This window comes from Pyricularia pennisetigena (assembly GCF_004337985.1).
Source record: "Pyricularia pennisetigena strain Br36 chromosome 4 map unlocalized Pyricularia_pennisetigena_Br36_Scf_11, whole genome shotgun sequence".
Taxonomy (NCBI): domain Eukaryota; kingdom Fungi; phylum Ascomycota; class Sordariomycetes; order Magnaporthales; family Pyriculariaceae; genus Pyricularia; species Pyricularia pennisetigena.
In genome coordinates this window covers 180,391-196,182 of record NW_021940923.1, presented here as the reverse complement: position 1 = coordinate 196,182, position 15,792 = coordinate 180,391, and the positions used below count along the sequence as shown (strand labels likewise).

Sequence of the window (15,792 nt, the reverse complement as noted above, 5' to 3'; positions counted from 1 at the left end):
TGCGTTGACTTTCAGCCTTTTGAGTCGAACCATCTTGATTAGGGAGGGTGCCCTATTCGAAAGCCCTTTCCAGTTTTATCCACGGCGGCTACATTCCAAATCCACCCCCCACCCGTCGCGACCATGGCAGCTCCTCCGCCCATAGGTATGTAATCGAGGCCGCTTACCTATCGGCGCTCGGTGAGCCCAAGTCCACAATTGCCGGATAGCAATGTTCTTTACCCGCTCCTAGGACGACTCTACTTGCTTGCCTACGACCACACCATGGGACCAGATACTAACCCATCTGTATCTCTCTCACAGTCCTCGACGGCGGCACCGGTTTCCTCAAGGTCGGATATGCGGGCCAAAACTTTCCCGAGCACCAATTCCCGTCCATAGTCGGGCGGCCGATCCTGCGAACCGAGGAAAAGGGCGACAACATCCTGGGGCCCGACGGCAATGAGATCAAGATCAAGGACATCATGTGCGGCGACGAGGCGTCGGCGGCGCGCACCATGCTGCAGGTCTCGTACCCGATGGAAAACGGCATCGTCAAGAAATGGGATGATATGCAGCACCTCTGGGACCACACGTTTTACGAAAAGCTCAAGATCGACCCCGCCGGCAGGAAGATCTTGTTGACGGAGCCTCCCATGAACCCTGTCAAGAACAGAGAGCAAATGTGCGAGGTCATGTTCGAGAGGTACAACTTTGGCGGCGTTTATGTGGCCATCCAGGCTGTGTTGGCGCTATATGCACAAGGTATGAAAGCTTCTCGATTGACCGTGACACTCGACTAGTTCATCTGGACTGTTCCACTCCGCCGTGTTCCTTATTCTCTAACTCGTCGCTTTTTGGCAAAACGCAATAGGTCTCTCCTCTGGTGTTGTTGTCGACTCGGGAGACGGTGTCACTCACATCGTTCCCGTCTACGAATCCGTCGTGCTTAACCATCTCACGAGGCGCTTGGATGTGGCCGGACGCGACGTCACGCGCAACCTGATTGCACTGCTCTTGCGCCGTGGGTACGCACTCAACCGCACGGCTGATTTTGAGACGGTGAGGCAAATCAAGGAGAAGCTTTGCTACGTTTCCTACGACCTCGAGCTTGACAAGCGGCTCTCGGAAGACACGACAGTGCTGGTGGAGAGCTACACGCTGCCCGACGGGCGCGTCATCCGCGTCGGTAGCGAGCGTTTCGAGGCGCCCGAATGCCTCTTCCAACCCCACCTGGTCGACTGCGAGCAGAAGGGTATGGGTGAGTTCCTGTTCGACACGATCCAGGCCGCCGACGTCGACGTCCGCAGCAGCCTGTTCAAGGCCATTGTGCTCTCGGGCGGTAGCAGCATGTACCCGGGTCTGCCGTCGCGGCTCGAGAAGGAGCTCAAGCAGCTGTGGCTTACCAAGGTGCTGGGCGGGAACCCAGAGCGGCTGAGTAAGTTCAAGGTCAGGATAGAAGACCCGCCGCGTAGGCGACACATGGTGTTCCTTGGCGGCGCCGTCCTGGCCAACATCATGGCGGACAAAGAGAACATGTGGATCACGAAGCAGGAGTGGGAGGAACAGGGGTCGAGAGTACTGGAGAAGCTGGGGCCGAGGAGCTGAGCAATAAACAGAGGATGAGTCGCGATTTGATTTTATCTTTATCCCCATCCTTGTCTTTCTCGTGCGAAAAAAAATGCCGCCTTGGGATGTGACGATGATCATGATGATGATTGCTAGACGTATACAAAATCTTGAACTTCTTTCCTCTCACTGGTGCACATTGGTGGTGGTCGTGGCGTTGGCGGCAAGCTTTTTATTTTTCTTTTTTTTTGTTCTGGCCCCTTTTTCTCTCTGCTTCTCTCAGAAGGATGGCTTATCCAATTGTGGCGTGTTTATGGCATTGCTCCAATCATATTTCACAGCTAGTGGCAGGCAGTCCCGGCGTTTTGGGAAGAACAGTCTTTGCACGGCAGCAAGTGATAGCGCCAGCGCTTCTGAGAAGGCTCTCAGTCATGCGCGCTGATACTTCCCTAAAAAGCCCCTCTTGGTGTCTACGTCACAGCGAGGCATTTCTTCAGCGGGTGCACAGTGGTCCCTCCGACAAGTATCCCGTTGCCCCTCCCACATGCAAACGACCAGAAAATCTTGGGAGCTTACTACAGACCTCGGCGCAAAGCATTGTCCACTCGAAGCGTCTCTTGACATGTTCAAATAAAGCACTGGAAACACAAGATCAATGGCGTATCGGGGGCGCTTTTCTAGTGCTTCCGAGGACTAACGTCGGACAAGTGAGACAATAACTATGAGGTTGCATATTCCAAGGCTCATGTCTACATAACTGCCTGACAAAAGTACCTAATCGTGACATCGGAGGAGTGCGGCCCCGCCTGCAGGTTGGGGTAACGAAGGTAACTGCCTCAGGCAAAATTGGGTCATGCTCCTATCCTGGGCATTTGATTTGAGACTTTACCTTGGTTAGTATGGGATTTACCTGGACATTTTTATTTTTTTCAGTTGATACCAATGCGATGAGTCAATGACTTGTGTTTTCTGGAGGCAGGTACCGGGAAGATAAACCAATGGCAGGGAAAGGATAAATAAAATAAAAGTCACACCTGAATGAAAACCAGCGCAAAGCTTCGCGTTTTCCGCCTCGCTAGACAGTCAACAGTGTGCCGTGAGCTCCGAGCCGGGAAATTTCACAATATTCCCCCCCTCGAGCTTATAAAACGAACAAAGGAACCCACAAAGCCTCCTCTCCAATTTCTGGACCATCAATTTTCCCCAGGATCGGTCTCGTTGTCGACCGTTTGAGGATCTTGCTCCTTTTTCTCTCAAAAATCGAGTTTAGCCAAGCTTTGTTTCCCACCTGGCTCTCTGCTGCTGGGTTATTGGCAATCATGGCTACCATCATTCTCGGATCCCAATGGGGGTGAGTCTTACCCTGTCTCTGTCTGTTCTCATGATTTTTTATTCTTTTTTATTCGTTTATTTCATTTTTTTTATTTTTATTTTCATTGTCTTACTTTGTCGCACTTGAACCTCGTCTGCCCCTCACTCCGAAGTCGGCGGCGCATATTCCAGGGGCAACCAAAAAAAAAAAAAAAAAAAAGGAACCCCGCCTTATGACGCGATTGCGCTGGCGATGGACTAGTTCGACGCGCCGCTAAATATCACAAGGTCGTGAGACAGTTGTTTGCTGACTTGACTTCATGTTGTTTGTATCAGAGATGAAGGTACGGAGGACCATTTGGCCAATTTTCAACATGATGAGCCTTTTAGGAGTATTGGCGCTAACTCAATGCCCCTTGGCAACGTCGCGTAGGCAAAGGCAAGCTGACTGACATTCTCTGCCCCTCGGCCGAGATCTGCGCCCGCTCTGCTGTACGTATAGTCCATGCACCCCGTTCGTCATAGTGCTTCTTCTCCCGTGCACGAGTATCTGACCTGAGAGCGTCCCATGCATAACAGGGCGGTCACAATGCCGGACACTCGATCGTCGCCCAGGGCGTCTCGTACGACTTCCATCTCCTGCCATCGGGCCTCGTCAACCCGAAATGCATGAACCTGATCGGCTCGGGCGTCGTCTTCCACGTCCCTTCCTTCTTCTCGGAGCTGGAGAAGCTCGAGGCCAAGGGCCTGGCGGGTGTGCGTGATCGCATCTTCGTCAGCGATCGTTGCCAGGTCAACTTTGATCTGCACGCCGCCGTTGACGGTCTCGAGGAGGTCGAGCTGGGCGAGCGCAAGATTGGAACTACAGGAAGGGGTATCGGGCCGAGCTACAGCACCAAGGCTGTGAGTCTTTTGTTGTCTTTGGGCTTTTTTCCTTGTGACTGTTGATTATCGGGCGGCTGACATGGAATTCGATCGGCGTTTAGTCTCGCAGCGGCGTGCGCATCTCGGAAGTCTTTGACGAGGCTGTTTTCGAGAGGAAACTGCGCCAGCTTGCCGCCGGATACAGGAAACGGTTTGGCGACCTGCTCAAATACGATGTTGAGGAGGAGATTGCACGCTTCAAGGTATATTCTCTTGTGCTTGGACTCGATAACTGTGATTCGCGACTAACAGTGGGGTTTATGGTATAGGAATACCGAAAATTGCTGCCCAACTATGTCGTCGACGCCGTAAAGTTCATCAAGGACGCCCAGGACCAGAACCGCAAGATCTTGATCGAGGGTGCAAATGCGCTCATGCTTGATATTGACTATGGTAAGCTGTTACCAGTTTTAACGACTTGATTATGCGGGTAGCTGACATCTGATGCTATGAAAGGCACGTACCCCTACGTCACCAGCAGCAACCCCTGTCTGGGAGGCATCATAACCGGTCTGGCAATCAACCCAAGAAAAATTGAGACAATTGTCGGTGTCGTAAAGGCCTACGTAAGTTGCTTAGAAGTCAATTGACCCAAACTGAAATTTGCCCCCGTCAATCCAGGAGGAATTCTAATAACCCTTTTGCAGACAACAAGAGTAGGTGACGGTATCTTCAAAACGGAGGATGAGGGCGAGATCGGCACCAAGCTGCAAGATATAGGTCGAGAATGGGGTGTCAGCACTGGCCGCAAGCGGCGATGCGGCTGGCTTGATCTTGTCGTGGTCAAATACTCTGCTGTAAGTGTCATGGTCCCTGTGCTGTTCGGTCTTGCATTCCATCTTGCTAGCCGCTCTGCCAGCTTCACGTTTTCCTTGATCGCCAAAGCTGACACCTTGCCAATTTTCTCTCAGGCCATTAACCACTACACCTCCCTGAACCTGACCAAGCTCGACGTTCTCGACACATTCCCAACTCTGAAGGTTGCCGTCGCGTACAAGGATCCCGCCACGGGCGAGGAGCTGGACTTCTTCCCCGCAGATCTGTCGCTGCTCGAGCGCTGCGAGGTAGTCTACAAGGAGTTTGAGGGCTGGAACACGCCAACGACGCACATAAAGAAGTTCGAGGAGCTGCCGGCACAAGCGAGACAATACGTCGAATTTATTGAGCAGTATGTTGGCGTAAAGGTCGGGTGGATTGGTACGGGTCCTGACCGCGAGGATATGATATATCGATGAGGCACAGCGATTGGATGGTGGTAGAAACGTGCAAGAGAAACGCAGTGAAGAGCTTTTGGCCATGGTTGAGAGAAAATCATCGATTCTAAACCGGGTTTTGTGAAAGCTTTTTCTTTTCCAACCTCGGACAAAGCGTTGGCGTGGTTTTAAGAGGTATTTGGCATACAACACTACACGGTATTAGGTCTAGACCTTTGGAAAGCGTTTAATGTTCTCTTCTTTTTTGCATTTCATTTAGTCATGACTTCGGACACTCGGTTTATGTGGTTCTCGCAATGGAACAAGAACCACAAAAGGGAGGGAAAAAAAAAAGAAAAGGGGGGATCTTTAAACTCCCCTAAACTCCCCAAAAGCTTATTCGTCGTCGTCATAACCACCATCGTCATCATCACCACCTCCGTAATGCTCCTCGTACTGCTCAATGTACTCCTGCCTCGCCTCCTCGAGCTCCTCCTGCTCGCTGCTGCTGGCGTCCGAGTCGGCCGCCTCGGCGAGGGCCTCCTCGTACCGCTCGCGCGCCTCCCGCACCTCCTCGCGGTCGCTGTCCGACACACGATTGCCGTTCTCGTCGTACGCGCCCAGCACCGCCGGCGGCATCTCGTCTTGCTCGGCCGCGGGCTGAGGCGGCGGCGGCGTGTCGTAGTAGTAGTTGTTGATGATTTGCGGCGGTGGTGGCTCTGCGGCGGCTACGGGAGCGGCGGCGGCTACTGGGGCTTCTGCGGCGGCTACTGGGGCTTCTGCAGCGGCTACCGGGGCGGCTGCGGCTGCGGCGGCGGCTGCTGGGGGGGCGGCGGCGGCGGCTGCAGCGGCCTTTTCCTTTTCGTCGTCCGAGTCGGGGCCTGGTGGTGTGGTGGAAGTGGTTAGCTGGGATGGCTCGAAGGCGGGGGGCGATAGGGAAAAAAAAGGAAAGGCGGGCAGGGAATCGGGAGCTGGGGACTTGACTTACCACTCAGAGCATGGTTCAGCAGTGCTCCACCGACGGCACCGGCGGCTAGACCACCCGCAACGCCGAGGAGCATGCCGCTGCTGCCGGCTTTCTTGCCCGTCTTGGGGTCCTTGGTGGCATCCTGTCCGTACGGGTGCGTGGGAGGGGCGGCGCCGTAGGGCTGCTGGCCGTAGGGTGGCTGCTGGCCATATGGCGACTGCTGCTGGCCGTAGGGTGGCTGCTGGCCATATGGCGATTGTTGCTGACCGTAGGGCGATTGCTGCTGACCATATGGCGATTGCTGCTGACCGTAAGGTGACGGCTGGCCGTACGGCGAACCGTACGGCGCGCCCGGGGGTGGGGAGGTGTAGGCAGCACCAGGGGCAGGCGAGCCGTAGGACGGGGCGCCGCCGGGAGCTGGAGCGCCGCCAAAGTAGCCGGATGCGGCGCCCTGCGGAGGAGCTCCGCCGTTGGCAGCTCCCGGTTGGGGAGATCCGTAAGGGGGCGCACCGCCGGGAGGGCCGCCGACGGACCGCGTGCCGTCTCCACCAGGGGCGGGCGACGGAGAGCCCGGGTAGCTGCTTTGCGGGATCGGGGGAGGCGCGCCAGGTTGTCCGGACGGCACGGGCGGAGAGGCGGGATTGCTCGCGGGTGGGGGAGGGGGAGGGGGAGGAGGAGCGGCCGGAGCTTCCCACTGGGTCTTGCCGGTGGCGGTCTCTACGTAGTAGTAGCGCTGGGAGGCAGGGTCCCAGTGCGAGGCCCAGCCGGGCGGGAGTTGAGGCTGGCCGGGAGGAGTGGGCTGCTGCTGGGGAGGGGGAGGGGGGGCCGCTCCGTAGCCGCTAGGCTGAGGGCTGCCATACTGCTGGGGAGGCTGGCCGTAGGGCTGCTGCTGGTATGGTTGTTGGCCATAGGGCGGTTGTTGGCCGTAGGGCGGCTGTTGCTGCTGCTGCTGCTGCTGCTGCTGCTGGGGCGCCGGTGAGCCGTGGTTGTCGGCAGGCTTGGTGGCCGTGTCTGGGGGCCAGTGGTAGGAGTTGTCAGTTGGGGCTGTTTTTGTATGTTGCAAGCTTGAACTAGACTAGTGGCTTTGGGGAGCTGAAGGAAAAGGCAAACGACGTACCGGCAGCCGGTTGAGGCTCTTCTTTCTTCTTGTCGAATAGATTCAGGTCCTCAAACTCCTTTTGGAGCTTTTTGAAGAACGACATGACTGATGTAAAAAGTCACACAGTTGGTTTGGGATATCCGCGTGGCCAGGGGAGATAGGGCTATATTTTTGGTCTTCCTCCGAAAGAGGTCAAGGCTCAGAACAGCAGTGGGAAATGTAGGGAGGGAGAGAGAAAAAAAAGGAGACAAGAGAAGACCGCTTTTTCCAAGAGAATTAACGGACGGGTGTGTGAGGGTATGCAGCCTTGAGGGAATAAAAAGACAAGGGACGGAAAAAGATCAACCCAAGTGGGACGTTGTGTTTTTTCGCGAGCGGGCGGGCACCGAGTACGAGATAGGAAGTTTCCAAGCAATGTATCAAACTGGTACTGTGTTTGCACTCGTGTCCCTGCGGTCCAGGCAGGCAAGTTAGACCCTCTCACTTCGTCTAACTCCCAAAGAAAACGGGACGAACAAGAGGGGGCGGGGGAGAGAGAGACTGCCAGTCAGACGCAGTGCAGATGCGAATAAATAAATTAATGACAAGGAGCCCTACGCCGACGCCTATCCGGCCTCAACTGAGTAACAAATCTCGGCATTAACGGAACGGATGTTTGTTTGTTGGACATTCATTGCTTGTACAACTGGGGGGACACAATCACCACCACGGCCCAGTCACAACGATTGACCGTCCGTCTCGGCCAAGAAGTCCCCCACCACCGCCAAGTGCCAGCGAATCTGCCCAGACATAGCCGCGGGGCAGGGGGGTGGGGGGTGAGGGGAGTATGTGGTTCTAGGATGAATCAAGCACTTGGGAAGATGATCCCTCCGAAGTCAGGGGTCTTGAGATGTCATAAGGTTTGTTGATAGTGGTTTTTGTCGTGAACCGTTGGATGTGAAATTAAAGAATACATGGAGCAGAAAGTGAACGCGTTTGAATGGTACGTGGACAGCGGTGGCGTAGCACTGGGTGGGAAATTTCCAGCTAAAAATAGCCTCAGAAATAACACCGGGACTATGTATGGGTCATAAGGTGTGAACGAACAGCGGTGATTTATCGCAGGCGGCTTTCTAGTAACTTCGGAGGCCTCACTGTAGCACCGAAAAAGAAGGATAAGAAACAAAAAAGAAAGATGGCTAAACAAACGAAATATGAGAGATAAAAACTCGGACGGGATAGATTCTGACGGAATGTCGCATGTGCAACGCTTGGCGAGGTTCGGGGCCCGCAGCCAAGTTCGATTGGAGCTCAGCTATTGGCCTCGATTTATGCCACGGCGCGGTAAGCTCATGTAGCTGCTCCAAAATTCGCGCTCTTGATTGCAACAAGATGGGAAGCCAAGATGTTTTGATCAAGCGATTCCAGAAGAACAATTGATTCGGTGCCGCACCCACGCGTGATCTGATCTGAGCGGGGTAATCTCACCTAACCCTTGCCCTAACCCTTTGTGGTCATTATCCTGTGCATGAGCCAACTGGCCATGTGTTGGAGCGTCACTAATATTGTCAAATGATTAATTTTCGTATCAGTAACTCTTACCTCTCTCTGCTAGATAAAATAATCTGCTACGTATGCGTGGAGTCTCCATTCTGTTGCTTCTGGCGCTTTGTCTTGTACAAAGACTAGGGAAAAAGGCAAGCCATCGGCTAGTTATAAACAAACACGTCTTGGGACTCATGAACATGATGCCGATGATGACATACAGTGAGACGAATTCAATAAAATCATCTCCACGAGCTATTTGAGCATCGGCTCGGTTTTTTTGGAATTATTGTGATTTGCGTCTAATTTACTGGTCCAACTCAGGCTCAATTTACCAAGCCTTGATAGCTAGGTCTAGAAGGAAATGATTTGGGCGCCACAGCCGGTAAGTAAAAACAAAGTCAACATTATTAGACGCTTCCTGTTTGCAAGATGTAAAGTTGTCGAGCGGATGTTGGGTGCTGACGGATCGGGCAGAGGTCGACCCCCATGATGCATTACACCTGTCAAGAACTATGTAAGATTCAGCAACGACGTAGAGCTCCAGGCTGGCATGGGTACCATAGAGTTGATACATAATACATATTACAGATACGCAAATATTCTGCCATGTGCTGCACCTCACACAAAACCCATCATTTATGACTCTTCCAGTAATATGTCTGGACGGCCTGCGGATATAGGAATCCCTGTCTGTTTGATCCTACTTAGTTGCGGCGGGTTGATGCCTTTGTCAGAGTAACCTGGAAAGATCGTGCCGAAGCTTAGGATTGAGACTTGTAGGGATTTCATTGTGTCGAATGCAAAATTTTAGCATGTTGAAGGCTTTGCTTTGCTGTCATATTAATTAGAGATCTCGCCCAGCCAATCTTTTCCCCCATTTCTGCCTCGTGAAGATCAGACTAAGGAGAATGGAATATAGCTATTCCAAACAATACAATATCATCATCTGGGTAGCAGACTATGTCTTTGTAGTATTCAAATGGTAGACAGTAAATTTCATTCGAAAGCTCCCATGCAGCCTGGAAGTGTTTAGTAAGATTCAGGACGAAAAAAGAGGACAACTTCGGTCAGCGTTCCCACAATGGCACTGGGGCCTGTGTTGTAATATACAGCCCAAGCATACAGTCTACAGATCTCAAAGTTATGGTCCAGTTGCTCTGGGATGGCACGCCATCTGCTGCTAAAATCGTTGTACCCAAAGTGTGTCAAGTAAGACATTAGGTTGCATGTGTGGCTGTATCGATGTTTAGAGAATGACAGCAAGGAGAACCGTCTATCAGTTTATCAAAACCCATAAACATCTCACATCATTTTCATCCCTCCATACTCTGGGGAGCCTCAAAACGGGTAAATCTGTGCAGTCTGTCTATGCGTATGCCAATGCCAAACATGCATGCTCCCCATGCCGTCGCAGCAGTCGAAGTGCGAGTACAGCGGCAGTCGCGAAATCTTTAAAAATTTCATAGTCAAAGCAGACCTGCGCGGGTACGTAATCCTGAAAGCGCTGTTTGAAAAGACGTGCAAGCACGATAGAGTGCGTCGTTTGGGTTCAGGTGCGCAGTAGAGGGATGAGACCAAGATATAGGAGAGGGTTGTGAACTTGTGATCAAAGCCACGATCGATCACATTTCTTTTATAACGAATCAAACTGAACTTTTGACACTGTCTAATATAAGGACCACCAATTGGTGGTCTCAGGTCGCACGGCCTTTTGTCGAGTGATCTAAGCCACTGGAGCTGACCCTCCCTTCGCCGGGGTGCTGACGTGACACCAACTCCACATAATCCAGGGCCATCAGCACTCAAACCAGACGGCACCCAATTGCATTTTCAGCCGTTCGTTAAATTCGAATTTCTGATTGGTCAATTTCACATTGACTTTCCAACCAGCCCCCCGTTAAGCCCAACTTGGATAAACTGACATACCCCATACAGCAGGTGCATGTGTAAGCACCCGCGTCTACTAATTTCTTGTTGCTCACAGCTCTATGGAGCAAGGCACGATGCTGACCCCTATAGCCCCGTTGGCGCGAGTCACGACTGTACAGGCCTCTTGGGGCTGTCATTGCTATTTTAGGTGAGATAGATGCGATTGCGGGAGGAGCCGCTGCCAGTAGCGGCTGAGAAAAAAGAAAAAGAAAAAAAAGAAAAAAAAAAAACAAAGCAAATGGCTGTGCCCTGACACTAAACTGTCGGGCATTACTTGGTAGTAGTTAGTCAGAACATGGACCGTTCTTCTGCTTAGTGGTCTATCAATACATGCCCACACACTGAAGTCTTGCCTTGAGCCCCATGCCATGTGGAGCAAGGTGGTTGTTCTGATGCTTTGTGGGAGGAGTAATTCTGATTGCAGGGTTTGAGGCTTGTTACAATGTTATCACCGTTGTGGCCATCTTAGTCCACCCGAAAGACCGGAACCACGGGCCATGTCTCCATCAGAGACTAGAACCTCCAGATTACTGCGGTCATCTTCCACGACACGCTCGTATGACCTCAGCCCTTTAATCAGAACCACAGGACTGAGCCCACTTACACAGCTCCGTAGACTGTCAGTTTGGCCCCAGCCAAGACTGGCTATACCCTGAAAATGTGCACCTTCTACTGTACGCAGAGGAGTGCTTACTGTTGGTGAAGTTTACGAGCATCGAAATAGCTTCATCTAGCTATTAGCCATGGTTAATGATGGTTCAGTCTCCACAGGACTGCCGTCATGGCTTCAAGTATAAAGGAGGAGTGCCAGTAACTCTTCTGTGTCGTATCTCTACCAGAACATCATCGACATCAAAGCATTCACAGCAACATCCTTTTCATTTGTTTTCATTTCCTCCTTTTCTTTTTTTTTCCTTTGTTCAAGTTTTCCATTCTCATTGTGTCAATCTTCTCAGTAACAACATCTTGACTTTCCTGCATTTTCTGTCTATTTCTTTTCTTCAAAGTTCAAGCAAACCTCACCTCCCGTATCACCTCAAAACCCTCTTGTTTACCTCCACATCTTAGTCTCTGTCAAAGCTCACCCTTCACCATGCATTTCACCAGCAACATCGGAGTCAGCGCCATCCTTCTCAGCGCCGTTGCCGTCTCGGCCTGGCCTGTCGAAGGAGCCAGCCCCAACAGCCTGGCCGCCCGCGGTGTCGGTGGGGATGTCGGCAACATCCCAATCAAGGTTGACGGCATGTTGGAGTCGAGGGATGTTAACGGCGCCAAGAATTCCAAGCCCGCCGCCGGACTTTCTCCAGCATCATCCTCTGCCGGCAAAAAGACAAGCGGGTCTCCACCCGCAGCTGCCGCCGTCGTCCCGGCGACCCAGCCAGCATCGGCCGGGAAAGGCAAGGCCTCCGCACCTCCTGCTGGTGCCCTGACCACCCCGCAGGGGCTGTCGGCACAGCAGGGTGCCGGCAAGAATACCAAGGCCCTCGCCCCCGCGGCGCAGAGCAGCAAAAACACCGCCAAGCCGGCCGTTGGCACATCCGGTACTACTGCCACTAACCCGGCGGCCAACACGGCCTGCGCCCTAGGGAAGAGCAGCAAGAAGAAGGGCGGGCTGGCCAGGCGCTCCGACCCGTGTTGGAACAACCCGTGGGCTACCAACCCCAGCCCTGTCGGCGGCGGCGGCGGCAACAACGCCGCGGCCGGCAGCGGGCTCAACGCTTGGGGCAGCAGTGCTAACGCTTGGGGCGCGAATGCCGCTGGTGGAAGCAGTACCAACGCTTGGGGCGCGAATGCAGCCGGCGGAAGCAGTGCCAACGCTTGGGGCGGCATGGGTGGTGGTGGTGGTGCTGCCGCCGGAGGCGCCGGCGGCTACGCAGCCATTGGCGGGATGGAGGTGGCCATGGGACAGTCCACAGCCGCGTACCCCGGGCAGACGTTCAAGACCAGAGGGCTGGTCAACTGCTTCGGCGTGGTGGTGCTCACGCGGGACCCAACGTTCGGGGCTACGGCGCCGGCGCTGGCGCACGTGACGGCCGACGCGACGGGCATGCAGGAGCTGAGGTCTTTTGTCCAGAAGATCAGGCAGAGCGGCGGCTCCGCGACCAGGATCGTCGTCCGGCAGGCGAGTACGTCCAGCGGTATGGTCCCGAGCTGGACGGCGGCCGACACCACCGCCATGCTGAGTCTGAGGAACGACGTCGCCACCATCATGGGCACGCTAAACGCCCCGATTCAAGCCGTCTCGAGCTCCATGGGCGGTGAGCAGTACCGCAACCGCCAGCCTCCTGCCGGGACCATGTGGGTCACTGGTCAGGGCCAGGTCTTTGTCGACGGTCAGCAGGTGTTGTAAGAAAGACTTTGGTGCATTGGCTTTTGAATTTGGGGAGTTGGGGGTTGAGCATAACACGGCACCCTCCTGGAGAGGCGGCAACGATGGTGCTTGGAGTTTACTTTTGCATTAGAGGCCGGCGTTTTATCCAGTTTTACTAGCATAGAAGTGATTCCCAGAGATGAGCTATAGAATTTAGCAGTGCTAACTTTCCTCGTTATTGCTTCTCCCACCATTACTCGCAAGGGCACCCTTCTTTCGAACAGACGACAACTTTGAGGCTCCCTAGGTCGCAAATACTTGGGCGAAGGCTAATTCTAATTTCCTGTAGTATGACCAAGTATATGACGCCCTACGTGATTGTTAACTTGCCTTTAAGCTAGTGTTGACTCCCTAGTCATCACCATCAAAGAGCTTCATGGCTCGTAGTTTGTATGTGGACCAAGCCAACCAATCAAGGACTGATGTATCTCATCTTACTTCTCATTCCTATTTTGGCTGTTATCCGCGGCATCTACCACGTAATCTGTCCGACTTTGTTCACGCTGTTTAAACGAAATTTACCCGCACTCAGGTACTACTGACCCTATTTAAATTCTATGTATATGTAATAGCTACGTAGTTCGTTCAAACTGTATTTGTTTTCCTCCTAAATGTTGCTAACATATTTGAAAGCTGCTTGAACTGTACTCAATATAATCAATCTTTCTTCAATAATTATTTAAACTGTCCCAGCGTGATACATTTTTGTTCAGCTATTTTTGTTCTTTTTTGCAATTATTTTATTTGTATTTTATGTTTACTTAACAGCTTGATAGTCTTTTAGTCCATTCCAGTAGTTATTAGTTCGAACATTCCCAAAATAAAAACGGAAATGTATCTCGATCATAACTTTATATGTGATTTTTTATTATTTAATAACCGTTGACGCAAGCTTTAATCTGGAAATCTTTAATTGATAAATAGATTGCAGTAAATGTTTTTTCACGCAGATTTGTTTGAAAATTAAACAGTTACATTATATAAACCATGATTAACTATTATTGTACGGTTCTTTCCGTTTTATAAATTTTATCGTTTTCATTCCGGCTCAATAATATGGCACCAATCTGTTACGACCAGACAAGATGGGTCGGTACCAATGAGGCCAGGCGGGGTCACACCCCTCCTAACGACACTCGACCAAAGAAAGCACCGACCGACAGGAAATAGAATGATATAAAAGATTACGTGACCCCACGTAATCGCCAAAAAAACGATATAATTGATATATTACATATTAATTATAGCAGAACAAGTAATATGCGGGTTATGGGATATATTAAACATATTATACCCAGGATAACGGACTATATAGGATACGTTTATTACCATGTAAATAAATTCGATTTTAAGATTATTTAGCAGCAATTAAACTCTAATTAACCTTAATATTTATTTAAAAACGATTATAATTTCACCCCAATTATTAAAAACCCCAATTACCCAATTAAAACGCTCAATTGCTTTAACCCACTATATTTTACCCTAAAAATAAATTACCCGATATTTTAATCGTAATATTTTAATTATTTTTGTTCAGTATTTTGTTTTAAAGTATACCGAACAGTATCGCCGAAATAATATTTTCCAACAAAACCACCCTTTAAACCCCTTTTACTATTAACGCTCCGGCCAACGCTAACGCTTTACGTTAAATAGTCGCGACGCTCCAAACAAAAAATCGATAATTCCAAAAACGAGTGACCGAATAAATTAATCGAATTAATAAAAATTATATTAAATACCCTTTACTATTACCCTATAATAATACCCCAAATACCTTGTAAGGATTTTTTACGGGAACCCGGGCTTATTTTCACTTTAACGAGGATAATTTCGATAATAACGTAAAAAAGGTCACCTACGCAACCTCGCTATTAAAGGGCGATGCGCTTACCTGGTTTAAACCAATCCTACGAAATTATTTGGATTATAATAAGGAAAAAAACCGTAAAATTAAAATTAACCGCATTTTCGACGATTACGAGAATTTCGAAAAATGTTTTAAAGGAACATTCGGTAACCCAAACGAGGAACGTACAACTAAGCGTAAATTGGTACGCCTTACCTAAACCAAATCGGTATCCAAATATACCAGTAAATTTCGATAAATTACCGCCAAACTATTATAAGGCCCCGAAGCCCTAATGGCACGTTTTTATACGGGATTTAAAAAAAAAATTAAAAACGAATTTGTTAAAAAAAAACGACCCAATACCTTAACCGAGTACGTAAAGCTAACAGTTAAAATCGATAACCGATTTTACGAACGGAAATTGGAACGACGCGAAAAACGTAACGTATAAGGGCTAATTTTGCGACAAACCAATACGGGACGCAAATATTAACACCCTAAACCGCTTCGCCAGTATAATATTTCCTACGGAATATATAACGGATTTATGGATTTTAACGCGACCCAATATAAAAAATTTCGCAAAAACCCCAAAAATGGCAAATGTTTTAAATGCGAAAAATTAGGATATATAGCCAAATTTTGTCCCTAAAACACTCCGGACCTACACCCCGATTCCAAAAAACCACGAAAATTAAATACCATTACCCACCAATAAATACTATCGGATTAACACAATTTAAAAAACTGGACCATATATTACGACGATAATTGTATAATCCATAACAACGCAAAAATGGACGCAGGATAATACCCGCAAAAATTTAAAAACATTCGGACCTTAACAGTAAAAAACCGTATACTTATTAAAACCAAACCACCGGTACAATTACGCAGGTAAAACGCCAAATTACCCGAATTTACGGAATTAAATACCTTAAAAAAATTAAAACCAAAACCATTGGGACAAACCCACCGCATTCGGATAATCTAACAAACCCCAACGGACGAATCGAATAACAAATTAAAAAACGAATTTAGCGAAAAAAAAAATTATATTTTCAAACC

The 15,792-nt window shown here is 50.2% G+C and overlaps 4 protein-coding genes across 4 annotated transcripts; 3 read left to right on the top strand and 1 right to left on the bottom strand.

Annotated features, from left to right (window-relative positions):
* Positions 1-123: 123 nt before the first annotated feature.
* On the top strand, positions 124-1,587 carry PpBr36_10696 (uncharacterized protein; the record flags this gene model as incomplete). Its single annotated transcript, XM_029897805.1, has 3 exons — positions 124-145; positions 304-744; positions 854-1,587. 3 exons carry the CDS (start codon positions 124-126, stop codon positions 1,585-1,587), a joined length of 1,197 nt encoding a protein of 398 aa, XP_029743783.1.
* Positions 1,588-2,867: 1,280 nt separating this feature from the next.
* PpBr36_10695 (uncharacterized protein) lies at positions 2,868-5,018 on the top strand (the record flags this gene model as incomplete). The annotated part of the gene is made up of 8 exons (XM_029897804.1): positions 2,868-2,899; positions 3,283-3,351; positions 3,439-3,762; positions 3,846-3,986; positions 4,053-4,176; positions 4,240-4,349; positions 4,431-4,580; positions 4,695-5,018. Exons 1-8 carry the CDS (start codon positions 2,894-2,896, stop codon positions 5,016-5,018), a joined length of 1,248 nt encoding a protein of 415 aa, XP_029743786.1. The 5' UTR covers positions 2,868-2,893.
* A 354-nt stretch (positions 5,019-5,372) lies between these two features.
* PpBr36_10694 (uncharacterized protein) lies at positions 5,373-7,145 on the bottom strand (the record flags this gene model as incomplete). Its single annotated transcript, XM_029897803.1, has 3 exons — positions 5,373-5,857; positions 5,965-6,954; positions 7,061-7,145. 3 exons carry the CDS (start codon positions 7,143-7,145, stop codon positions 5,373-5,375), a joined length of 1,560 nt encoding a protein of 519 aa, XP_029743785.1.
* A 4,446-nt stretch (positions 7,146-11,591) lies between these two features.
* Positions 11,592-12,848, top strand: PpBr36_10693 (uncharacterized protein; the record flags this gene model as incomplete). Its single annotated transcript, XM_029897802.1, has 1 exon — positions 11,592-12,848. One exon carries the CDS (start codon positions 11,592-11,594, stop codon positions 12,846-12,848), a length of 1,257 nt encoding a protein of 418 aa, XP_029743788.1.
* Between the last annotated feature and the right edge of the window lie 2,944 nt (positions 12,849-15,792).